Source organism: Peromyscus leucopus, chromosome 3, assembly GCF_004664715.2.
Source record: "Peromyscus leucopus breed LL Stock chromosome 3, UCI_PerLeu_2.1, whole genome shotgun sequence".
Classification (NCBI taxonomy): domain Eukaryota; kingdom Metazoa; phylum Chordata; class Mammalia; order Rodentia; family Cricetidae; genus Peromyscus; species Peromyscus leucopus.
Window position 1 is genome coordinate 107,047,268 of NC_051065.1, and position 26,518 is coordinate 107,073,785.

Genomic DNA, 26,518 nt, shown 5'->3' on the forward strand with positions numbered 1-26,518 from the left:
TCTAACGGTAGACTCATCAAAAGCACTCTTCAAAACTGTCAGCCCATGATAGGACTCAGCTGGCAAATAGATGTTCTTGGCGCCCAGGCCAGAGAACCTGAGTTCAATCCCTGGAACCCACACAAAGGTGGAGGGAGAAAATTGTCTGCACAGAGCTGTTTTCCGATCTACACATCACCCTGGCACGCTGCCCCCACCCCCTAAAAAACAGAAAATGTTTTTGGTTCCCTTCACATGACCCTGGAGGCCCTGGGCTCCCAGCTGTCATGCTAGGCTAGCTCCTGGCAGCCCTCTGGTCAGCTGCCTCTGTTTGGTTGATGGAGACAGCTGGGCCAACAGAGGCCCATTGTCTTTGCTTCTGGGCTCTATTGTTGAGGCTTCCTCCCAGGTTCCAGCCACACACACACCCCCAGCTGTCAGTCAGCTTCCAGGGCCAGAATGTAGGGGAAATGGAGACAGGAGAAATGTTCAAATATATACAACTGTACTCTAAGGACGGGGTCACCAGAGCTGCCCTACAGACAGGGAAACTATAGTTCAAGGAATGTTATGACAGGTGGGAAGTGCTTATATACCACGGTGAAGAAGCCACAGATGGTACAGGAGCGGAGGGACTGCACCCCAGGAGGGAATATATATCGGGGATGATAGGACCAGAACAGACCCACCACCTCCACACAGAGGCGCGAATGGCACAGAGAAGCCCACAGAGAAGTCACACCTGACCTAAGCTAGGGTCTGCTTATTTCTACCCTGGGAATGCGGGCGGAGCTGCGATTGACCACACCCCCCAGGCGGGACTCCATTGGATGCCTCTCCTTGGCCAGCGCGGTCCGGTTGTCTGTGACGCAGCTGCAGGCCAAGGCTCCACCCCCAGCTCCCAGCGCCACGGAGGCGTGCTCTGCGCCGGCCCCGCCCTCTGCACCCCTCCCACCCCTCCCGGTGCGGAGTGGCGGCCAGAGCAGGCAGGGCCGGCTGCGGGATGTGAGTGTGCGGGGTCGCTCATGGGGCCAAGCCTGGGTGTTGGGGGTCCCCGTGGGCGCAGCGGGACAGGTGGGGCAGGCTGGGAAACTGGGAGGGCGAACTGTGGGTCTCCGCTCCCCAGGGCACCGCGGTGGGCTGCAGGGCTGCGACGAGGGTACAGCCTCCTGCAATCGCGAGCTACAATCCTAACACCCCCCCCCCCCAGCGTAATTTGTTCCCAGCTTCGCAGATGCGTGAGCTGGCTCGTGAGAGACAACCACATTCCACCCCCCTCACCCCGCCTTCCCCCGTGCAGGCCTTGGGCCTTGGAGCCAGCACTACTGAATACACCTGGCACTGGCATGTGACCTTGGGCACACCTGGTCCCCAGAGCTGCTGTGAGGAAGGTGTTGGATGCAGGTTTAGGCAAAGCCAGCCAGGGCTCAGGAAGGAGCTGTTTTCATTCTTGTTGGTGTTAAGTGACCTCCTGGTGTGAAGGGGAAGGAGGGGGGAGACTGCTTTCCACAAGGAGGCTGCCCTCCATATCTGCGTCTGTCTCTCTGCACTTCGAAGGCCGCACGCAACACAGCTGTACCAGCATGTACCAGAGAAACGCTGGCCCATCGTGTACTCGCCACGTTACAACATCACCTTCATGGGCCTGGAGAAGCTGCACCCCTTTGATGCTGGAAAATGGGGCAAGGTGATCAACTTCCTGAAAGGTAAGAAAGCCCTCCCCCCACCCCAGATTTGGATCTGCCTCCATTTCTTCTCCCCAGCCTCACCACCCCCTTAGACCTGCACCTGCCTCCTCCATCTCTGCATCCATCCCACCCTTATCTGGATTCAGCCCCAGACTGCCTTCTGTCCTGCTGTTAAAGGGTCTTTCCAGGCAGGCTGCTAAGCACATCAGGCCCTGCCTCATACTCCCTAGTTAGACCTAGTCCCCACCTCCCTTCCTAAAAATCTAGAGCAGGCCTCCAGCTCTGCATTGTGCAGAAAATAGTACCAAACTAGACATTAATAACACAGCTCTTTCTGTTGGGTTTGTTTTTGTTCCTCTGGTGACCTTCTATCTATGGCGAGTGGTACAGCTTCCCCCCTCTGCTGTAGGTACCAGCCTGAACATCCAAAGGAAAACATGGAGTAGAAAGCACGCAGATGATGTGTGGTGTTGGTGTGAGCCTGGGACGCTAGCCTTGCGCATCTGTTGCCTGTACAAATGGTTTCTTGCTGGCGCTTGCTCTGCCCCCCCGGGCTCCCGTCTCTCCCAGTGGCTCAACACAAGGGTCCCTCATCTCCCTCAGTTGGGAGCAAACAGCCAGCCCCCTTTTACTTCTGTTCCTCTGAGGATGAGGACGGATGGGAGGCAGGACCACAGGGCAGGCTCTTTGGAGGCCCTGGCAGGAAGGGAGCTGGCTGAGTCTGCAAGTGTCAGAGGTCGTGGGAGCACCTGCCTGGGTCTGCCTGTAGAAGTGGATGGGACTGGTTGGTTTCTGGGTATGACTCATTGAAACTAGAACCTCGATTCTGATTTCTCTAGAACCCAGAGCATCATGGCCCAGTCTCACAGTACTCTGAGGGCAGTGCCTTCTCTCAGCCTCAGTTTCTTTTGCAAAATGAAGTGAAACTAGACATCTGTAAGCCACTTGGACACGCTGATGTCCCCTGTACCACTTACTCCTGTGTTTACTGCATATTTTTAAATGACTGAGCCTTGGGACTTTTTTTTTTTTTTTAACTTAAATTTGTTTTAGAAGGAACTCCATGTCATCAATGTGGGAAAAGGCAGTTTCGCTTGCCATAAATAGAAGGTTCCCGAAGGAAGGCAGTGCTCTGAACACAGCAGTTGTTGGACTCTGGCTTGTGCTGCTCTCCCTTGGTTGTTAGCAAGAAGGATGAGCAAGGCTCAGGCAGAGGCTGAGGAGAGGCCATGCTGTCCTAAGCCACCTGTTGAGGAAGAGGTTGCTTTTCTACCTCAAGAGCATGCCTGTTCCTTGTGCCGCCTGCTTCTGGAAGTCATCCAGTTATGCCCGAGTTCACCTGGTCACTGTCAGCAGCACAGAAAATATGGAGACTGCTGTGTGTTCCGAGCTCAACACCTAGAGAGACAGACGGCCTAGCCACTGCCCACACTGGCCTAGGGAGGCAGCCATTTTCAGAATACCCCCAAGTTCACTGTGTGCTGAGGGGCTGCCAGAGGCCAGCCAGCAGCCTGGGGAGGGTCTGGGGGTTGGGGGGGGCGGCTTTGCCTGGCCTGAGGGTCAGCGGAAAGGAAGCAGGGGCTTGCTCTGTGGTTCCAGAAGAGAAGCTGCTGTCCGATGGCATGCTGGTGGAGGCGCGGGAGGCCTCGGAGGAGGACCTGCTGGTGGTACACACAAGGCGCTATCTCAACGAGCTGAAGGTACAGTACAGGGGTTGGTGGGCGGTGGCCAGGTGCAGTGGCTGGGGGAGGGGAGGCTCAGCCTTAGGGGTACCTCCTCCTGTCCCTAGCTCAGGAGTCTCTAGTGCTTAAGATCAGGAAGGGCTATGAGAAGACATCTCTGGGGATAGTTAGCACCCCATCTTGAGGTATGTGAAAGCAGGGCTATGCAGACAGAACCCGCTTAGCGGTTTTGGACATAGACTTTCAGCCTGTGCTCTGGCCCAGCAGAGGCCCCTGCTGGGATCATCACTTTAGTGGGAAGGGGACACCAGCCCTTGTCCTGTCCACTAAGGCCACTTCACTCTGGCCTGTCTTTTGAGTGGGCTGAGATACTAATTCTAAGGACTTCCTGTAAATGAAAACTCTTGGGCTAAGACTGGGTTTGAAACTCCCCCAGGGTCCAGCAGGGAACATAAAGACCTGGGTTGGGGGGGGTGGATGGAGGTGTCTGGAGTGAATTGCAGAAGACCTTTCTCTCCCACGCGGGACTTGTGGTTGGTTGCCACACGGTTGGACCCAGAATGACTACAGTGCCCGCTTTGCCAAGAGAAGCCAGATGCTGATTATTAAATGATATTCTCAGATTTCTTTCTTTTTTCTATTTTTTTGCTTGGGGCTTTTCGGGGAGGGGTGGTTTTTATTTCTTTTATGATTGTTAAGATTGAACTGAGGGCCTCATGCATGTTAGACATTCAGCCATACCCCCAGCCCCCTGCTTTGATTCTGAATGTGCTAACTGTAAGATTTTTAAATCCTCACTGCAAGCCACACTGGACTACCACTGTTTGCCTGTGGCCTCTTTGTACAGGAGGCTGCAAGCTCCAATTGGGAGCCGAGGTCTTTAGTACATCTTTTATGTGGCAGGTTGGCGTGGGAGCCTGGGTCAGAAACCATGGCTGCCAGCCTGCCCTGACTGGAGCTGCATCAGGGTGCCACTGATTCTCTGCCTCAGAATGTGGGAGGCCTGGCCCCCAAGCTTCCTGTCAGAGTCATCTTGGACTCAGGACTCCACAGATGGCAGAAGTCAACAGGCCCCTCCACTCTGTCTGGAAAGACCTTGGCTCGGCAGTAGGCTGTGCCGGCTCAAGGTCATCCCTAGGGGGAGCTGGTTAAGCGTGGGAAGACCCTTGCAGGCACCGTGCAGGACCAGGGCCCCAGCTACTGGGCTCTTTCCCTTCCAGCTGTGTCCTCTGAGTTGTGAGAATTCTAGATGGGCCACGGCAGTGTGAGCTCATGAAAGATTGCCAGGAAGAGGCTGCACCCTGTCTCCCAGGAGAGAGGTGTGAGGCACTGGCTCGAAGCCCAGTGCCCGGCTGCCCTGGTTTCCTGGGGCCCAGACATGCGTGGTTAGTCCACAGCCCAGGAACCTGGCCAGGAGTACAAAGGGGGAGGGGGAGGCAGGGGTAGATGCTCTGAGTTTGGACAAGAAGAGACCAAGAGTGCAGCTGGGATCAGGCTTGGGGCTGGGGGAACAGTCACCAGGAACCCACCCGTCTATAAAACGGTCTTTGTCCCCAAAATCTGGAAGCAGGGTAGTCTGTGAGTCCCGAATAGAAAGTAAGACTAGGGGTGGAGTGAGGTATGGGGGACACAGCTGTATCGACATAGCATAGGGGTTCACCAGGATGACGATGCAGTGACATTTGGCTCACAGCTCCCCGGCAGCCAGAGGAAAGGGAGAAACATATAACCTTTCTAAATACACCAGGTCTTGTGTGGCCTGGCTAGCCAGCACCAGGCTACATTGGATCAGGCTAGCTGAGGAGGAAACATGCATTCTGTCCTGAGTCCTATGAACAGGTTTGCAGTGGGGGAGGGGTGGGGGAGGGGCTGTCCACACTCAAGTGAGACCCATTATCTGGTGCCACAGCTCTCTCACCCCGTGTCTGCATTGTTTGTCCCTTTCCTCTGCTATGGACATCTCAAGCGGTGTCCAGTGTCCAGCAGGTCCCTTTAGGGTTCCCAGGGTTGTTATTGGGTCTGTCTGTGGGTGCTGTGTACCATGCACCTTCTCCCCAGCCTCCTCTCCTCTGTCCACAGACCTGTCCTGGGCTTCATCCCTGGTCCTGCACTGCTGTAGCCTTCCATCCCAATGAGCAAGGCACCAAAAGGGAAAGATGACCTTGGTGCAGGAGCACCACCTGTGTGTACAGCCTAGAGCTGGGCCCAGTCAGGGCAGCATCTGGTCAGCATCAGCACGGTTCCTATACTTGCTGTGAACTCTAGGGCCTTGCCCCTACAAGCAGGTCAGAGCAGGGAAGATCCTGATGTCTGTCCCTGAGCCCTGTCAGCAAGTTCATGACCAGTGTGCATACTGTTCTGGGTCCTGCAGAGAAGGGATGGAACCAGAGACCAAGTCCCTCTCCAATGGAGAGCAGAGAAGGAACATAACTAGCCGAGCAGGTGCCAAGTGTCCACAGAAAGGTGTGAGGACAGTGAGGCCAGCGGGCCTGGAGTGAGGGACGGGTAGTCTAAGCAGGAGCCACAAGTGCAAAGCACTGTGGAGGGAGGGACACTGACCTCAGGCGCCTGGAGGGCAGAAGATGGGAGAGGCTATGGGGGATGGGAGCCTGGATCTTTGACTTTGTCAATTCTTGCCCAAGAGGCCCATCTCTCCTTTTCTTTAAAAGAAACAAAAATGTGGTTAGTCACATATGACACAAGCTACCGTCTTAAAGCAGCATTTCCATCATCCACCGTGTGATGTCATGATCCACAACTGTTCCCATCACCCTGAAAGGAAACCCTGATCCTACAGAGCACTTGCTCCCTGGTACTCCCTGCCCTCTGCCCGGTCACTGCCCATCTCTAGCGTGCCTCCACAGACTTAGGTACTTTGTACCTGACTTTGTACAGATGGAATCAGTGTGTGAGCTTTGGTGTCTGGCTTGCCTCACTGTACATCACACTGAGCAGGTATCATGCATTCTCCTCCCCAGTGGCTGGCATTCAGAGCTCAAGTATGCAAGGCAAGGGCCTTGTCACCAAGCCACACACCACCCCCTACACATTCCTCTTCCTGGATGTATAATACTCTACCATGTGTGTATCACATCTTGTTTACCCATCCATTGGCTTATGCACATGTGAGTCATTTCTCCACTCTGGTGATCGTCAGTAGTGTTGCTATGGATATGCCCGTACATGTTTACTTCAATATCCAGTCTCAGTTATTCGGGTTATACTCCAGCTCTGTACCAAGAAAAGGTCTAGCATAGCCATATGAGTTTGGAGTGAATTAGTTTATAGCGAGCAAAAGTAAAATAACCAATAGCAGAAGCAGCAGAGAGAACTCAAGAGGACATCGAATCAGGAAGTCTACAGCCCCAGCACAAGGCATTGGATTGACCTGATTGGCAGTGGAAGAAAAGTAACAGGACCCAGAGGTCCCTGGGAGTTTACTTTTTTTTGTGTATCTTTTATAGTTATTTAATTTTCTTTTCTCCATACTGAAGAGCAAACCTTGGCAAGTACCTAATTACTAAGTCACATCAATCTCCCCCTCTTTAAAAAAACAAACAAACAAACAACAAACAAAAAACCTTTTAATTTTGAGACAAGGTTAGTCTGAGCTAATGATCTTCAAGCTTGGCCTCCTGAGCAGCAAGATTTACAGGCATGGGCCCCCAGGCCTGGCAGTTTTAGTTTAGATCGGAGATTGATGGTACTAGTATCCCTCTGAAAGGGATAGACACAGATGTCATGTAGCCTTGGGTATCGACACAGATGTGCTGGCAGTGGTGTGCAGCTCCAGGATAGCCTCTGGGCAGCTAGGACACTGTTTTATAGAGGTGAGGACAGGCCTCTGCAGCAGGGCTCCACAGTGACACCCTCATTCCAGGCCCTGCTTTGCAGATAAGGAGACAGGCACAGAGGGAAAGAGCTGTACCCCAAAACATACAGCTGAGACAGAGCCTAGTGTGGCTTCAGAGCCCTGTCCCGGTCCTGCATCCAGCCTGACCATCCCTAAGCCCTTGTCCTGACCGAGTTTGTCACAAGGCAGTCTGGGTGGGTTCTGCTTAAAAAAAATCCGGGCTGTTCCCTGGTTAGCCTGCTGCACATCCCAGATAATCGTTATCTGTCCCATGCTGTCCCCTCCACACCAATGCCCTTCTCAGTGGCTCCGTCTTCTGCTGCTCACCCTGCCCTGTGTCAGTGTTACTGTGAGCCCCCATCCACTCACCCCATCACTATAGCTGCCATCTCCCTGGCCCACAGCCCACTCTGCCAAGCCTCTTTCTCCCCCTCTTCCTCTAGAGCCACAGGCCACCTCACCCTGCACCAGTGTTTTATTTGGTCACCTACAGTTTTGTTTTTTTCCAGAGCAGTCCTGCCTGATAAAGCTATCATGATGGGCATGTCCTAGATCTGCTCTATCCAACCACTGGCCACAGTGGCTGGCCAGCATTTGAAACATACCTGAGCCGGGCGGTGGTGGCGCACGCCTTTAATCCCAGCACTCGGGAGGCAGAGGCAGGCGGATCTTTGTGAGTTCGAGGCCAGCCTGGGCTACCAAGTGAGTTCCAGGAAAGGCGCAAAGCTACACAGAGAAACCCTGTCTCAAAAAAACAAAAAACAAACAAAAAACAAACAAACAAAAAAAAGAAACATACCTGAAGTAACTGAGGCATGAATTCTACTTAAATGGAGATATTTTTGCTTTGTTTCTTTGAGACAGGGTCTTGTGTAGCCAAGGTTGGCCTTGGACTACTACTTAGTCTGCCTCCACATCCCAACTTGGGGTGGTGGCCATGTACTATCACACTACCTTTAGCTCAAAATTTACTCATACTTACAGGCAAGAGTCCATACATTGGGGTCCTTTGTTCTCGGTTTCAACCATCCACAGAAGGAGAATATTCTAAAAAGAATATTGCATCTATCTTAACATGCAAATTTCGTGTGTTATTCCCTAAACGGTGGCATAAAATTCTCTCAGAATGGTAGCACAGCCTGTGTCATAGGCAATCTAGGCATGATTTATGCATGAGGATGTGCTCAGGTTCCCTGTAAATAGGACCATTTACACATGGGCCTGGAGTCCCAGTGGAGCTTGGCCAAGAAACAGTCCCCTTGGGAAAGCAAGGAACAACTGTCTATAAAATAATTAATAAATAATAATAATACCAAGCAGGGCGCATTGGCACACGCCTTTAATCGAAGCATTCAGGAGGCAAAGGCAGATGGATCTCTTTGAGTTGGAGGCTAGCCTGGTCTACATAGTACCTGGATATCCAGGGATGTGTAGAGGGATCAAGTCTCTAACAAAGTAAAAGAACAAAGAGCGGCAGAGCGCACTAGACACATCAAATCAGGCTTCTTCCATGCCCGGCGGAAAGGATTGGAGTGCAGGAAAGTAACAAAGTAGCTCTCATCAGCTGGATACGGAGCTCAGGGGGTCCCTTTGAATTTAGTTTTCAGTTCTGGTTTTTGCTTCTCTGTGTCTCTGACAGTAAACTATGAGCCTGTGTTCTCCTGAACAACTGGAGAAGCTTATCTGCCCTGCCCTGCCCTGCCCAGCTTCTGTCATTCCTGGACTCAATTTCTTTGCCCTAAATTGCCTCTTTGGCCTAATGCCTGCATCTAGGTACTCTTGTTCACTGTTTATGTTTTGTAGATGTTGCCTTCTCCACAAGGCCCTCTCTTTCCTATGAAGATGGATCATTTACCTGCTGGCTTGTTAGCCATGGCTACAAGTGTCCCAGCACAAGACAGGACTCCAAGCCCATCTGGGTGTCTCACAGGCCCTAAGTACTTAGGAAGTGCTAACTGGCGCTGGGCACCAGAGCCAAGGCCCTGCTGGTACTTACTGGGTAGTGGGAAGCTAAGGAGCCACATGCAGGCTTAGCCTTAGAGCAACCTGCAATCCTTTTTCTGGACACAAGAGGGCAGCAGAGTGCCTCAGAACAAGGACATCAACTTCACCGTGCCCAAACTCAAACAAGCTGGGAGTAAGCTGTCACTCCCCAACAAAGAGTATGCAGAGCAGGGAGCCACCATGCCTGGGCCTGGCACCAAGTTTAGCATCCATGTCTCTTTCCACAGTGGTCCTTCGTGGTGGCTACCATTACTGAGATACCCCCAGTCATCTTTCTCCCCAACTTCCTTGTGCAGAGGAAGGTGCTGAGGCCCCTGCGGACCCAGACCGGCGGCACCATCATGGTAGGCTGAGTGGGGTGTGCGGCCCCTGACCCCCGCCCCACTTTGCCTTGTAGAGTCCTGCCCCACCTAATAACAATTTGAGTTACTGTGTTTATAACCCAACAAAAAGTATGTCCTATAGTAGCCCTAGTCACAGGCTGGAGAGCTAGTTGAGGGACTCTCTGTATCCGAATGAGGTCTATCCCAGCCGTGGTCACTGCCCTCCGACACTGCCATGTTTTGTATTGCTGCTCATCCTGAATGCCTGCAGGATTTCAGCCACCAGCCTATGCGGCAAGCAGACTGTCTCGTTTCCATTCCCAAAACCACAGGGGAATCCTCAGCTCACTTCACTTGTTATTTCTAGTGTTTTCCTTGTAAAACCAGGAGGGATACCCCGAACTCTTCCACATGCTGGCAGTCTGGTTTTTTTCCCCTCTGTTGGCCAGATGAAATTCACGGCTGGTCTGTTGACAGACGGGGTGGGTATCACCTGATTCCACCTGCGGCCTAGTCCTGCCCCAGAGCTTATATATTGAGGGAGTGAAGGCATGCTTGTTGCAGGGTGAGGCCTGAACTCTGCCCTCTGCTTGTCTCCAAAGGCGGGGAAGCTGGCTGTGGAACGAGGCTGGGCCATCAATGTTGGTGAGTGCTGGGGCTTCAGAATGACCGGCTCGCCTGGTAGGGCTGGAAAGGGGGTGGGCAAAGAGGGATGGGAAAGCCCTCAGAGCCAGTTCAGGAGCCTGGGGGTGAGTATTCAGCCTTTTTTGTTCTTGTGAAGCCCCTCGCAGTTTCTATCTGCTGTGGGATATTTGTCCTGAGAATGCCCTTGACCAGCGTTTACAGATTTCCAATGGCAGGGAGTCCTCTCCCACCCAGAGAGCCTGAGCCATCCCTTAGGAAGGCCCCTGGGCAGGTCCTCTGAGCATGTCTGTGTGGAATCAGTTGCCTCCAGGTGGCGTTCCTGAAAGACTCCATCCTTGTGGGGTCTAGGCCAGTGGACAGGGCTTAGTCATGTGGTGAGTGGCTGGTCCCAGGCTCAGTGCCACCTCAGGGGTCCTGAAGGCTGGTGCTCCCCAGCTCCCTGGGCTCTGTGTGGCCCTTGCACATCTGCCGTCACGGTCAAAGAACCTTCCTTGGTTGCTGCACCGTTGTCTTGTGAGGAACTGAACATAGAGAGAAGGTGCCGGCTCGTGCAAGGTCTGTAGCAGGCTCTGAGCCCTTTTGGAACTTTGCATGGCTGAGGGCCATGTTTTTTCCTGCCTGCCTTGCCGGGTACCCAGCATTAGACCCGGCATAGCCGCGATGTTAGAATGCCCCATTGCACAAACACACGGGTGATGCGTGCCCTGCGTGTCTGTAACGTGGTTCCCCCGTTCATGAAGGACCACTTCTACAGTGGAAACTGGGGCCTGGTTAAAGTTGAGCATCTGGGTCCTGATCAAGCCCGGCTTCCCCTGATGGCGCTGCCGTTTGCTAGTTGTGTTCTCTGGGCAAGTTGTTGACCCTCTCTGTGCCTGAGGCAGCTCCTCTGAAAAAGGTGCTGGTGACGATGGAGCTCTCTTCTGGGCTCTGGAGAGGCTTTGGCAAGCCGGGTGCCCTGTCAGGAGTCCCTGGTGTGTGTGTGGGGGGGCGGGGGGGGGGCAAGTCCTTCATCTGCATGGCCCCGACCTTACACGTCTGGGAGCAGGAGTAGCTGTGGGTCTCCATGTCCGAAGGTTCCCACAACCCCCAGTCTCCAGCGATAAAGGGACAGAAGCAGCTTGCTAGCCACTCTAGCGGGAAACTGGCAACAGCATCTCTCTGGTCCAAATCAAAAAGGACCCCCCAGACTGTGTCTCAGGTTGGGGGTGGCATGGACAGCTGTGGCCAGCAGAAGGCATCCTTCCCGGTCACCTCTGTCCACTTCTGGGTCCACGGCAAGCCTGCTGGTGCTGCCTCTTCCTGGCGTGGGAGCCCAAGGGCAGCTCAGCTGGCTGACATGGCGGCGCCTCCCTGGGAGGGGCCTTTTCTGTAGGGTGAGGTGGCTACGGCATGGAGCGACCTCTTGGCCTGGGTGACATGCCCAGGTGTTCTGCTCACTTGGCCGGTCTGGAATCCCAACCGGAAGCGGCTGTGGGGATGGTAGGGATTAGAAGGCACCTGAGCCTGGCTCTGACCATTACCACCCTCTGCCTTTCTGCAGGTGGCGGCTTCCACCACTGCTCTAGTGATCGTGGCGGAGGCTTCTGTGCCTACGCAGACATCACACTAGCTATCAAGGTGTGTCTGAACCTGACTTCTGAAGCCCTCCCCGCGTTAGAATGCATCACACACACCGGGGGTGGGGGGTGGGCTCACAGCGGGGAGGGGCTTCCTCACAGTGGGGAAGGACTTCCCCCAGCTGCTTGCTCTTCTTGCCTAGACTCAACCTGGATCGGGCACATTCTGGCCACTAGAAGGCCTGTCTGAGGCAGGAGGGAGCCTCTGCTGGGAGTGGGTGGTGGGGAGGAGGGACAGGCAGGCTTCAGGACTGAGGACAAGAAGAAGGGTGTGGGCTGCGGGAGGGAGGGAGAAGAGGAGGAAGGGGGGGGCGAGGAGACTACAGAGCTCGGCACAGCTGCTGCTGATTTCATATCCTAACCCAGACCCCCACCCCCACCCCTACCTCACCCCGCACGCACCCTTGCACACTGAACCCATTGAGCATTACAAATGAGGAAACTGAGTGAAGGGAACTTGCTTAAACGGAGGATTCTGTGGAACCCCTCCCCCTCCCCCTCCCCATGTGTTCTCTGCCCAGTCTCATGCTGGGTGCCAGGCTAATGGGTCTCTGCTCTCACAGGCATGTAGATGGGCTGTCAGCAGGCCTGGCTGGCTGTTAGAACAGGGCACAGGAGGGGAAGGGGGATGGTCTCCTCGAGGAGGAGAGGGCATCAGCATTTAGTGTTATAAAATGAGGCAAAGTTTGGGGAGTTGAATTCCAACTGCGGGGCTCATCTGTCAACCCCCGCATTCCCTGGAGAATCGAGGACCTGATCCCTCAACTTTGAGGTCATAGTATACTGCCTGCCCCCAGAGCCTTCCCTGACCAACCCCTACCTCTCTGCCCCCCCCCACACACCCTTCTTCCCTCACCCCAGCACTCCTGGGAGAGCGATATCTTGCCCACTGTCCTCCTGACCCCTCAACCCCATAGATCTAAAGGGCTGGGTCCTCTGGCCTTTCCGATCCTCACACGTCTTCTCTCCCTGTCAGTTCCTGTTTGAACGGGTGGAAGGCATCTGCAGAGCCACCATCATTGATCTTGATGCCCATCAGGTGAGCCCACTGCAGGAGCCCAGGCCCCAGCACTTCCCTGTGGTGAGAGTCCCCTTCCAATGTCCCTGGCAGCCTCTGTCTGTCACCCAGCCCCACACTGTGGATACTCTCCTCCTGGAAATGGCTGAAGTGTGCTTCAGCCAGCGTCGTCTGCTTCGCTCAAGGTGCAGACTCAGGGTCTGTCTCCCGGTTGGCAGCTCAGTCCCGCTAGGGTGGCAGATCCTCCTCATCGCTCCTGTCCTTGAACCCAAGGGGTCTCACTGCCTCCTGCTGACCACTCCTACACCAGGAGGGTCCTCAAAACCCCCAACTGCTCTCTCCGACCCATACTCTGCTCTAATTAAACCAAGTCACACATACACAGCCCCTTACAGTTTGTCCTCCATGTCCCAGTTCCACTGGTACCCCTGCAGAGCCAAGAGGGTGGCAGGGCCAGACCCTGCCCTGTTTCACAGAGAGGGTGAGAGACAGAGCTGGGCATACTGCAGGTTCCGATCTGGAGTGTGTCCAGCTCTGCTGGCTGGCACTAGGTCCCCAAGGTCTAGCCCACCACACAGAGCCGGAGGCAGTTCCTGTGGTGGTTGGGGATACCCCCTTCCTGAGAACGGGTGCCTGCAGTGACAGCTGTGTCTGCCCGCAGGGCAATGGCCATGAGCGAGACTTCATGGGTGACAGGCGTGTATACATCATGGACGTTTACAACCGCCACATCTACCCCGGGGACCGCTTTGCTAAAGGTAAGTGTCACCCCACCTCTGTCCTCAGCGTGTGCCTGGTGGGTAGGGCTATGCCACATCATTTATTATCTTTATTATTCCCATGAAGTGGGTGCTCCCACTGGACCCACAAGCACATGGAGACCCGAGTCACTCAACCCCCAAGACTACAAAAACTTATCCAGGAAATAAACACGAGGGCTTCACGTTAGAGATGAGCGTAGATGGTGACGGGGTGGGGGTGGGGGAGCAATAGAAAACATAAAGATGGCAGAAGTTAGCTCAGAAGATTTGTGCCTTAGTTAGAGTTCTATTGCTGTGATAAAATACCATGACCAAAAGCAATCTGAGGACAGGAACAGTCTATATTTAGTCCATTATGGGGGGGGGGGGCAGAAACAGTCCATTATGAGGGTCAGGGCAGGAACTCAAGGCAGGAACTGAAGCAGAAGACATGGAGGAATGCTGCTTACTGGCTTGCTCCTCCAGGCTTGCTCAGTTTCTTTTCTTAAACCCCAGGACCACCTGCCCAGGAATGGTATCACCCACAGAATACAAACCAACACAATTGACCCCTTGTCAACTTGACACACAAACACATCACTATTCAACTACAGCCTTTCCTTTCTCATTTGTCCCCAGGATAGTATGTTAATATTAATATCACAATATAAAAATTTCCAACTTTTAAATGTTCCAGCCCTTAAAAATTCAAGCACTTTAAAAATTCAATCTCTTTAAAACGTCCAAAATCTCCTTCAATGTTCAAAGTTTCTCTAAATTATCCAAAGTCATTTCAAAATTTGAGTCTCTCTAAAACCCCAAAGTTTCTCTAAAATATCTACAGGCTGATAACTGGGTTTCTATAAAATCAAAATAAGCTAAACACTTTTTTTTTAACTCTGAAAGGGAGGAATCATGGCACAATCATAATCAGACCAAAACAAAACCAAAATTCAACAGTGTAAAAAGCTGAGTGCATCTGGGACCCACCACAGTCCTCTGGGCTCCAAGGGGCCCATCCACTTCTCAGGTTCCAGTCTCTGTGGTATACACAGCTGGTGTCCCAGGATCAGGCCATCTGCACTCCACAGCTGCTGCTGACCATGGTGGTCATCCCACGGTACGAGGATCTTCAAAATTCTGGAGTCTACACTGTGACTGGGGTGCACCTTCACCAATAGCCTCTTCTGGCCTCTCTTTGGGGTCTCTTATCCTGCCACATGGTGCCAAGCCTCAGCTTTACTCCATGACCCCTTCATGCCTTCAAAACCAGTACCACTCTTATCTTCCAAACTCCCACAGAATGGCACACCGAGCCATGGAGTACTCAGTGTCTTTCCCAGCCCAAAGTTAAAATGTTATTACAATCTCCCCAAAATCTGTCACAGCAATTCCCCCATGACCTGGTACCAAAAATGAGGGCTAGAAAAAGGGCTGAGTTCAGTTTTCAGCTCCTTTATCAGGTGGCTGACAACCACCTATCATTTCAGCTCCAAGAGATCCGATGCCTTCTTCTGCCCTGTGCGGGCACTGTACTAATGCGTGCCCCTCCATATACCTGTAATTAAAATAGAACAAAAATATTCTTAAAAGCAGCAAAAATGGACTCAGTGCATAAACCAAAGGCTCTGAGACCTGATTTGAAGTCAGCAACTTTCCCGCTCCTCAGGTAATGTCCTCTCAGTCAGCTTTCTGTAAGACAGAATATGTCGTGTAATTTTGAAGATGCCAGTACCATGGGGCCACTGCCAAGGTCAGCAGCAGCCTTGGAGTGGAGCTGGCTGACAGCGTGAGAGAGGAGCCAAGATGAGCATTGGCCCATGGCTTTAAGGTCCTGGTCCGTGTTCAGTTGGTCCTGTCGCTTTGGGCCTGTCATGTTCTAGGATACCTTGGCTACACATATGGCAGGACCAAGCTTCTTACCTCATGATGGCTGAAGGCAAAGAGACACATGAAGAGGCGTGGTTCTGATACATCACTCCCAAGTAACATCCCTTTCTCCACTTGGTTCAGCCTCTTAAAGGTCCAGTCATCAGCAGTCCCATGGACTGTGAACCAAGCCTTCAACAGATGAACCTTTGGGGGACATTTAAGATGAAAACATGGCAAAGCCATTTATGCCCACTGTACCACTGGTTCTGCCTAAGCTGACTCTGGACTATTTGGTCTTGAATATAAAGGGGGTGTCCAGTGTTGGCAGGGCCTGAGGATAGGTCTGTAGGTCCTCAAGACTGAAGAGTCTCGGCTTTCATCCCCTGCCCTCCCATGGGTACCCCTCTGCCACTCAGCTTTGGTGAACTGAGAGGCCAGGCTGAGATGGAGTCGGTCCTGCTGTGGGCATCAACAAGTCCCCGAGTCTTTCCCATCCTCAGCCCCATCCCCCCCACCACCACTGTGTACTTGGAGCTATCTGTATCTCTTTCCCAGAGGCCATCAGGCGGAAGGTGGAGTTGGAGTGGGGTACAGAAGATGAGGAATACCTGGAAAAAGTGGAGAGGAACGTGAGGAGGTCCCTCCAGGAGCACCTGCCTGATGTGGTGGTGTATAACGCAGGCACAGACGTCCTGGAGGGGGACCGTCTTGGGGGGCTGTCCATCAGCCCGGCGGTACGTCCTAACCTTGGGGGATCTGCCCCTAGCCAAGGTCACATTCCGGCCGTCATTAGTTATCTTATGTTGCTGTAGTAGATTGCCCTGATAAACGTGGCAGCTTAGGGGAGGAAGGGTTCACGCTGACTCACACGCAGTTCCTGAGGGAATACCGTTAATTATGGTGGGGAAAGCGTAGCGGCAGGAAGCAGAGAAGACCACATTTCATCTGCACGCAGGAAGTAGAGAAAAAGAACAGGAAGTGGACCCCAGTTATAAAATGTCAAAGCCTACCTACCCACAGTGACATCCTTCCTCCAGCAAGCTCTGCTAACTAAAGGTCTAGAACCATCCCAGACAGCATCACCAGCTGGGAACCAAGTATTCTAACACATGACCCCGTGGGGGGACACTTCATATTCAAACACAACACTGACCCTAGGCCACCTAGGACGTGTGTCCATCAGCCCAGAAATCTTGACCATGCGGGGCCATTTTGGGCATTTGTCTGTCTGCCAAGCTGTGTGTCCTGGCCCTTGTGGGGCAGGGAAGTCACGCTCTAAGGTTCGGCAGCAACAGAAAAGATGGGCAGCCTTATGTCTGGAGGCGATGAGCTAAACAGCAGTTCAGAGCAGGGCTAGACTTATAATGGTACCCGGGCCTGTCTGAGCTCACCTTCCCGCTGTCTTCCCACAGGGCATTGTGAAGCGGGATGAAGTGGTTTTCCGGGTGGTCCGAGCCCACGATATACCCATCCTGATGGTGACCTCGGGCGGGTACCAGAAGCGCACAGCCCGCATTATCGCCGACTCCATCCTCAATCTGCATGACCTGGGGCTCATTGGGCCTGAGTTTCCCTGCGTCTCGGCACAGAACTCAAACATCCCCCTGCTTCCTTGTGCTGTGCCCTGACGGCTACCCACAGAACATTACCATACCTGTCCCCCACCCCGTCCACCCGCCCACCCGCCTGTGTTTGTTGCTGTGAAGACAGCTGCCAGTGAGCGTGGAGGGGCAGGAAGAGCAGGAGCCAGCCTTGCTGGCCGCTCCTCCACCAGGTGCCCAAGGGTCTCTGGGCCTTGGGGTGGAAGAGCTGAGTCCCAGGGAGGATCCCATATGGGATACAGGCAGGTCATGAAGAGTCAGGAAGGAGAGCTGCAGGGAGGGACCTCTGAGATATGGTAGCCTGCTGTCCAGATCAACCAGAAGATGGGCCCTCCCTGACCTGGTGGGTTCATTCCCTCACTTCAGTCTGGAGAGGGCCTTCTGGGTGATGGTGCCCGTGGGTTTGAGGAAAGTTCCATAACCAGCCTCCAGGGGGCGCTGGGTTCTCAGCCAACAGGCAGGAGTCCCTGGTATGAATGTGGGAGGCCTAAGGAAGATATGCTGGGATTCTCCAGTTTGGGTTCCCTCAATAAATCAAGGTTTAGACCTGTTTTTTCCCAAGTCCCTCTATGGTGATGAGGTAGGACATTGAGGATGTCCAAGGCTCCCACTTTGCCAGTAATCTCCTCTGTTCAGCCTGGGGGCAAGTTTGGGGGAACGTTTAGCTCAGTAGTGACCCTCCCAACTGGAGTTTTTAAGGGGCTGCTGACCAGGATGGAGAGGTGAGGAAGGTGAGGCCCGCCCAGCAGGTAGGAGTCATGTGGAGGCTGGTGGCCAAGCTAGCCCTGGTTGGGACTTCCTCGTGGGAAGGCAGCAAATGTGACATTTAAGTGTGGTGGCTGCACAGACCCTGGGTGACAATTTCCATTGGCCTTACCCAAAGTGCCGGTTTCCACCTCCGTCTGTGGCCTCTGGCCATTTTACCCTGAAGGGCACAGCCAGGGCTCTCCATGACCTAGGCAGGAAAGCACCCACCCCTAGCCAGTGATTGCCAACTTAACCAAAGGCACAGGGGTAGGAGGATGTGGGCCAGCTGGGCTTTCTCCTGCCCTGGATCTGCCCCAACTACAGGACTCATGTTCATTACCATGTGGAGTATTCCCACAGCCTCCATGGCGTCCTTCATACTCCCCCTGCTGGAGTCGGGAGGATGCCAAAGTCACCAACTGTCCAAACCACTGACCTGGACCAGACCCCACAGTTCACCCCTCTGCCATGGCCTCTCTGCATCTGACTGGAGGTATCTCCCAGGACACTGGGGAGTGGTGACAGAGTTTGTCATTGTGGAGTTTCTGTCAGAATGCCATTCAGGCTCCAGGTTGTTTCTGTGTGTTCTGAGGTAGACAGTCCTGCCTCCAGAGAACCACTGGAATAAAGATTCAAAATTCACCAATCCAGACATTTGACCAGGGCAGCTGCCCAAGATGGGTTGTTGGTTTTTTTTTCCATCGATGGAGACCTGCAGATAGCACAATTCCCATTTTAGCAGATAAGGAAACTGAGGCCCCAGAAGGAGGGTGAGGAGTTTGAGGAATGTCTTTCGAGGAATGAGCAGGATTGCAACCCTGCTCTATCACCTGTGGAAGCGTGAGGCTCATCCTTAGCAGGGGTGAAGGGCAGGAGTTGCTTACCAGTCAGAGGAGGTGTGGCATCTCCACACGCAGGGATGTATTGTCCCTGGGGTAGGCCTCCCGGCAGGGAGAGCAAGCAGAAGTGTGTCAGCTTGGCAGAGTAACCAGGCAAGTCCCAGTGGCACAGCTGGATGAGAACTGTGTTGAGATATAAAGGGGGCAGGAGAGTGTGAGCACATGGATAAAGGTTGGCATTGGTTCAGGGTGGCAGGATTTACCATTTGTACCCATTTCATAGGTACAAAAAAGGAGGCAGGAATGGGTTAGTTAGCTCCTTGATCAAAGTCCTGAAGTGGAAGAGTGATGATTTGAACCAAAGTCTCGGCTCAAGCTGTCTGCAAGCTATCTCCTCATTTGTGTAATGGGGGTTGCAAAAAGACTTGTCCAAATGCCTCTCCGAAAGACACCGTGTGGGTTTTGCTGCACCCAGCAGCTTGTACCAACAGAAGCATCATGCCCACTGGAGGCAAGTGTTCCGATTTGGGGCCCATGTAAATTACTGTCTGAACATTATCCCATGGGAGGGCTGGGGGTGTGACTCAGCTGGTACAGTACCTACCTAACTTTCATGAGTCCCTGGGCTCCATCCCCAGGATAAAATCAGGGTGGTCTTGCATACCTGTAACCTCAGATCTCAAGAAGCAGAGACAGAAAGATCAGTCAAAGGCCTCCTTGGCTACAAATCAAGTTTGGAAGCCAGCCTGGATTACAGGAGAGCTTGTCTCCAAATTAACAAAATAGGAAATCATTGGAGCTGGGCCTGTAATCCCAGCACTCAGGAGGCTGAAGTGGGATTATTTGACAGAGCTAGGTAAGCCTGTACTTCATGGTGAGTCCTAGGCCATCAGATGAGCCAGCCTAGTTTAGAGAGATAGAAATAAAGATTAAAAAGGAAACAACCCTAGGAGAACATGTCGACTTTTGCAGAGTCTGGTGGGCTACTGTGATCAAGGGCAGAAGCTGGCTGGAGGTTCTGGGACTCTGGAGAGAGAGAACCTGGAAAGACATCAGTCCTTGGCACCCTCAGCTCACAGCAGCTCGGATGCCATGCCCAGATGTGACTCCGTAACTTCTCTGGGTACTCTCCTGAGGAATGTCCCCCATCTCAGTTGATGAAGTGGAGTCCTCCGTGCCCATGAGTTGGGTAGACTAGAGCTTCACTCACTACCTGCAAAGTCCTGTTGGCCTGGGCCCGGCTGTGGGGGCCTTGGCTCTGGCAGCCTCCCTTGTCCTTAGCTGGCAGGGCTGGGAGGGTGACGCAGGTGGCAACCAGAGCCCGACACTAAGCATGTGTTGCCGGGATGTGGCCACCTCAGCTTCATCACCACAGACCCCAGCACAGTGCCCTGCCTGGCTACCAGGCTGTTGGAGACAGGGAGAAGGGATCTCTTCTCTGGAGTCAGCTCTCTTCCTATGGGGTAGGAAAAGCAGTGCCCAGCTGGAGGGGCCCTAGCAGGGCACCCTAAGTCTAGCCTAACAAGGCCCTAGTAGAGAGTTCAAAGACAGGAAGGAATGCTCCACCCTGCTTCCATGTCCCCAGCTTCCTCTGCACCATTTTTCAGATAAGAACACAAACATAAAGTAACACATTCATGGTCACAGTTAGGGCGTGGGGAGAGGAATGGACCCATGTCATCTGACCCATGTCATATGGTGCCTTTTCTCACAGCTGGTTCTCTGGCAAAACATGTCTTGGTGAGATGTAGTCTCCCCATACACCGTCTTCTGACCCCACCAGCTCCCAGCTTACCAGCCATCCTAAGAGAGGCAGGTGGCAGCATTCTTATAGCCCAGACCAGATGGAGGACCTGGGAAAATGTCAGCCATGATGGCACTGGGTGGAGGTGGGGGTTATAGGGCTGAACGCAGGGGGGTTGCCACTTCTGAAAGGTTTTCTGAAGGGTAGACTGACTGTTAGCCAAATGTTTCGTAGTACCAAGAGGTGCCCATGGGTGGGTATGTGCAGAGAACCAGAAGGCCTGGAGATCACCTGAGCTTCTACTCATGGCTTTGGGAGCACACAGATGGCCTTTGCGCTGTAACTGGACAGGCCTCTAGGAGGCGGAGACTGTCCTGAGACACTATGGAGCATCTTGGCTCTGTGCTCTTCTGGTCCCCACTTCCTGAGATTTTCCCTTCTTACACTCCCTGTGGGGTTAGGGGTTGCAGGAGGGTGGGGTTATGCTGTGCATGCACTGTGCTGGACCTGACATGATGGGTGTGGGAGACCCCAAAAGCCACCTTCCCCCAAGCCTCACCACCCGGCAAAGCTTTGCTCATCCCAACAGCTTCGGAGGCTCTACTATCTAGCCTGTAAAATGAGGCTCAGGGAGGTCTGCAGGCATTCTTAAGGCCACAGGCAGCTGGCTAAATGGCCCTGCCACCGTCAGGATACTTTCCTTGGTTCTGCTTGTCATTAGGTCCTGAGCAGGGAGGAACCATGAACTCTCTGAGGGGTGGGGTGGGGCATGGCCATCCCGGGCTTGAATTCTCTCTACACATAACCTCTAGTGTGATTCTAGACAGATGACATCCCACCTCTGAACATCTTTAGTTAGGACTGTTGGGATAATGAAAGCAAGCTGGCAGACAGTAGGTGCACAATGCCACTACTTCCCCTCTTTTTCAATGCAGAAACTGGCAGAGCTGTTTCTCAGTCAGTGGGGAGCCTGGGCACTAGGTGGCAGAGAGGCTGAAACCTCTATTCCATATCAACCTGGGGGTTGGGTAAGGCCTGGGCAGCTAACAAGGCTGTCAGGTGCGGGGACAAGGGCTGGCCTCTGGGAACCTCTCTGAAGCTCTTGTGACTATAGCAGTCTCTGCCCCTGGCCCAGGGGGCAGCTGCATTCCCAGGCACTGTGGTCTGGAATTAGGCCTGGAATCCAGTTGTTAGCTACTGTGGGCAAATGGCATCACTATTTGTGCCTCAGTTCCCCTGGCCCCACCTCCCATCGATGTAGGCATTAACTCCTTCATTCCCAGGTTTGGCTTGATGTTGAAGGAGACCAGACAGGCAATGCGCTGGCCTATGTCCCCCACCTCAGGCCCCGCTGGCCACCCCAGCCAGAAACTACTGTTGACACTGTGTGTCCTGAGATGGTGACTCCCCTCCAGAAGCAGGTGAGCATGATGGAGAGCAGGCTCAAGCTTTGCCTCTGTCCTTCAGGCAGGTGTGAGAGAGAGAGAGCACTTGGTGCCTCAGTTTCCCCATTTGTAAAATGGGGTCATGTAAGTACCAGGCCCTCAGGGTGACAGGTGAACAAACCTACTTAGGTCTCAAAACTGCATCTGACAACCAGCTCTGTCACCAATGGCCTGGGTCACTGACGGGGTAAATCACTGGCCTTCACTTCCCTCAGTGCAGAGCTCAGTGACTGCTGCCTGATTTGCTGGATGCCGGGCCCTGTGCTGGATGCTGGGCCATAGACGGTGTCTGTCTGTCTTCCCACGGTACTCCGTATTTCTTGAGGGCAGGACTCCAGCTGATGCGTTGCTGAAGCGATCCAAGGTCAGGCCCAGGGTCAGCACGGTAAGGACCCTCATGATCCTGAACCTCTATGCTTAGTTAGTTTGTGTCACCTTAACTCAAACTAAAGTCACCTGGAAGGTGGAACTTACTTGAGAATTGTCTCCCTCGGATGGACCTGTAGATGAGTGTATGAGGCCTACAGGTGTGGGAGGGCTCAGCTCACCATGGGTGGTGCCGCTTCTGGGCAGCCAGGCCTAGACTGTATCAGAAAGCAGGCCAAGAAAGCCAGCAAGCAGCTTCCTCCATGGTGTCTGCTTCGCTTCCTGCCTTGGGTTTCTGCCCTGACTTCCCTCAGTGATGGACTGTGGCTTGTAAGCTGAAATAAACCCTCTCTTCTCCACGTTGTTTTAGGTCAGCGTTTTATCGTAGTAACAGTCTCATGCAGAGTCAGGGGACCCGAGGCCCAAAGAGACAGAGAGCCTTGCCCCAAGCAGGTGCTAGAGACCACAGGGAGGCAGATTCAGGGAGGCAGAGGCCAGGCTTTCCCTCATGGCCACATGGGCCTATTGGTCCCCTGATACCTGGCACACCACACCAAAAGGACTCAGTTCTTACCATATTGACCAAGAATATCTTGTTTGGAGTGAGAGGGGCATCCTTACAGCCAGCATTGCCTGGAGAGTGTCACAGATGGAGTAGTGGTCTGGCTTTGAGGCACCCCTGAATGTCGGGGTGGGCATATGAAGTGGCTTTATTCCCATGTCCACTCAATGGGGACTATGTGCCTCACTGGCCATAGTAGAAGTCTCCTGGCCAGGGTAGAAGAATCCAGGTGTCTTAGAGCTGCTCTGCTTGCTCTAGCTCCACCCCGAGTGCCCTGGGGAACATGGGCTCCCTGTACCCCAATAAGTATGTCAGTGGAAGGTTTGGGCCTTTGGAGCAGTCTGGCTAAGCAGCTTCAGAAACCCTGCCAGCCCCTTTACAGTTCTGACTCTGCTGTTCCCGGACTGTGGTGGTGGGGCCATGTCCAGGGGGCTCAGACTGGGCAGAGGGGAATGGGCAGAGCCCAGAGAGGCTGATCCTCTCCACCCTCTAGCCAAGGCACAGCCTGCTGCTCCCTTGTCTCCATAACTGATACGCAGGCAGCCAGACAGTTACAGTGTGTGTCTGCAGGGTTATTTTGTCTAATATGCTAAACGCCTTTGGAAATTCCCAGTGCCCATCTGGTCCTAGTTATACCACAATATTGCTGTCTCTTAGCTCTCAGACAAGGGACCACTTTTATTTCTTCTTTCGTAGCTTAGGAATGTACTTAAACACAAGCCGGCAGCCGCCCAATCTGCTCCCCAGTTGCTTGATCATGGTCACGCCCATCATTGTTTTAAAGGAACTCTGCTCTTTCCCCAAGGCCCCCAGAACTTCAAGAGTGCCTGGGGAGGGCAGCTGCTTCAAAGGTGGCACTCTTGGCTTTGGGGCACTCTGGACCTCCGCCCAGTTTCTCAATGGGTACCATAAACTTGAACAGGCCCCTTGGCTGATCCAAGCCTGATCAGGAAAAGCCACCTGAAAGATGCTAAGCTGATGGCTATTCCTTATGCCTAAACTCCTTTGTCACCCATAGCCACCCAAGAACCAGAAGTGAGAGCCAACACTCGGGCTCCATATCTAAAGCAGCCGGAGGGGCTAGGCAGGCCATGCCTACACTCTTCCTTGGCTGGAGTGTGTGTTTGTTCCTACCCAGGAATTCTTGTCCCTTTGGGTCCTTTGGGGGTCCATTTGGCTACAGCGTCCATCCAGAGACTGGGGAGCTACTCCATGATGTCTCCCCTCCAGGCTGACTGACCCTTGGCTGCTGCCCTGGGCACTTCTCCGGGGCCAGCTGGCACCCTGCTCCTTCCTTGAGGAAGTTCCACTCTGGAGTCTGGGCCCAGCCCCAGCCGCTCCTGAGTCCCAGAAGCATGGTGTCATTCAAGACTGGGCAGCAATATCCCTCTCTGTTCCCTCTGAGGTCTGATATGGAGGTACACTTGTTCTATGAACTTGTTAGCCCAGTGGTTTGAAGGATTTCCTGTGGATGTTTTAAGAGCTGGTGCCCAGTCCTGCATGTTCCCCCAACACAATGCTGAGAGTACATTTCAAGCTGTAGTGCTGGACACTGTGGGTCTCTGAAATCTCAGGATGAGGAGGGCTTGAATCCAGTTAGAATCCAGGGACAGTAAGAAATAAACCTTTCGGGCTGGAGAGATGGCTCAGAGGCTAAGAGCACTGACTGCTCTTCCAGAGGTCCTGAGTTCAGTTTCCAGCAACCACATGGTGGCTCACAACCATCTGTAGTGAGATCTGGCGCCCTCTTCTGGCCTGCAGTCATACATGCTGTATACATAATAAATAAATAAATCTTAAAAAAAAAAGAAAAATTAAAAAAAAAAAAAACAAAACACATAAACCTTTCTTGTGTCTGGGCTAAGGAGGCCTTGGGCATATAGGGCTATAGAGTTATAGAGCATAATCTTGCCCAAGGTGACTGATACATGTTCCTTGGTTACAGTTTAGTGATACATGTCACAAACTGGAAGAGAGTCATTATACATTTTCACTTTAGGATGGGAGAAGGGACCTTGTCCATAGAGTTATTACGTTGAGAACAACCATATTTCCTACCACAAACAGAAAGTCTGTTTTTGGTATGGATAGGTAAAATGCAAGAAGAAAAAGAATCCTGGTCATGTCACAACAGGGCTACTGTGAAGAGCTGCACAGATTACACAATGCATAACTCTAGAAGCTGCTATTACACAGGAGGTACAGTAGATTTGTGAATAGGGCAGCTTTCCAGCAGAGAGTAGGTAAGTGTCTTCTGGAAGCCCTTCACTACCTGGCTGGCAATTTCTATGCAGGCGGACAGCCATGCCTATCAAGCCTGTAGTTTCAATCATTGTGTGGTCTCCAGAGCTTGAGAGGTATTTGTTAGGATGTATCCATGTGATAAACACCCTCTGCTGTTAACTCTGCTCTCAGTAGAGATGTTGACCTTCCCGTCACCCCCAGGTGCTTCCAGCTGGCATTCTGCTTTCCAGGGCAAAAAAATAACACTGCAACGGTATCAAAGGATGCGATACAGCCTCTCAGAACAGAAGACACAAGTACCAGGACAGCCAGAAGGGACTGCCCTGGTTTCCATGTGGCTTTCATTATCCAAGGGTTCCTGTGTAGGGGCCTGGTGTTTAGCTGGCTGTGTAGAGATGGTGGGATCTTTACAAGGTAGAGCCTGGGCAGGGGAAGCTAGGATTCCTGGACATGCTGCCCCAGAAGCAACTGGGGTAGGTCTCATGGGACCCCCAAGTGGTTCTCTTTAGAGCCAGGGCCTGTCTCCTGAATCACCCTCTGGCTGCCTGGTTGGTGGTGTGACCTCTTCTTACACACACTCTGACACTACGATGTCCTCAGTCATGATGTGGTCACCAGAGCCCGGTGGAACCCTACCCCAAGCTCCAGGACTATGAACCCAGTAAGGCTCTTTTCTTTAGAAAGTTACTCAGCCTCGGGTATTTTGCCTTAGTGTTAGGTGTACGCAGGTCTCCAGGATGGAGCCACTGTCTCCTGACAGCTGATAGCTATTCTTGCAGCAGCCACTGCAGAAACCACAGAAAGCCCTGGCTGAACAGAGCAGGGAAATGGCAGGCCGAGGGAACTGTGGGAAACATTTTAACAAGCATCCGCAGACAGACTGGCAAGCCTGATTGTGAGCATTTTGCAACTCTTGGTGTGCTCTGGGGTGGGGTTTGGGGTGTGGGGTGTTCTTCCTCTTCCCCTCCAGGTCTGACAGCTCTTCCCTGACTGGGCTTCACTCACACTCTTATTTCCATGCCCATAGTCAGCCAATTAGGGCATCAGAATTCAACTGAGGATGAAGAAAGGATTTGCCTGAGATGGACTCCCAGGAGATGGAGCCCCCCCACCACCACCACCACCACCACACACACTTGAGGCCTCTGCCTTGGGCAGAAAGATCTGTAGAACTATCTTCTAGAACTGGACTTGATAGGAGACATCCCTGCCCTGGCCTCTGAACCCCCATGCTTCATTTCCCAACTTTCAGATGTCTATGAGACAGTTAATTTAAATTCCTTTCCCTCATTTAAGGCTATTGATGGTGAATGATAATGAAATATCTCCTGTTTGTACATACCTACTCGGTGCTGTCTTCCCACTGCATTCTTGGAGGAGATTGGGACAAGAGCCTACTTGGGTACAAGTGATGGTCTGCATGTGCCACCTCGATCGCAACACAACGTGGCTAATGCAGGGGCCATCTGTGCAGGTGCCAGAGTCTCACCTATTTCACCGCATGGAGCCCCTGCTGTCTCATTCTGGGGCCGGCAAGTGTCAGCCATGAT

At 53.0% G+C, this 26,518-nt stretch overlaps 1 protein-coding gene across 2 annotated transcripts; it reads left to right on the forward strand.

Moving 5' to 3' along the window:
* Positions 1-907: 907 nt before the first annotated feature.
* Positions 908-18,410, forward strand: Hdac11 (histone deacetylase 11). 2 transcript variants are annotated; one of them, XM_028854731.2, is made up of 10 exons: positions 908-984; positions 1,537-1,685; positions 3,267-3,367; positions 9,434-9,550; positions 10,132-10,174; positions 11,715-11,791; positions 12,767-12,829; positions 13,470-13,566; positions 15,976-16,154; positions 16,833-18,410. In XM_028854731.2, coding segments are annotated over exons 1-10 (1,044 nt in total). In that variant the 5' UTR covers positions 908-982; the 3' UTR covers positions 17,049-18,410. The 2 variants fall into 2 exon arrangements, with proteins under 2 accessions (XP_028710564.1, XP_028710571.1); XM_028854738.2 differs by lacking the exon at positions 908-984 and adding an exon at positions 995-1,053 and having other exon boundaries at positions 16,833-17,048.
* The last annotated feature ends 8,108 nt before the right edge of the window (positions 18,411-26,518 follow it).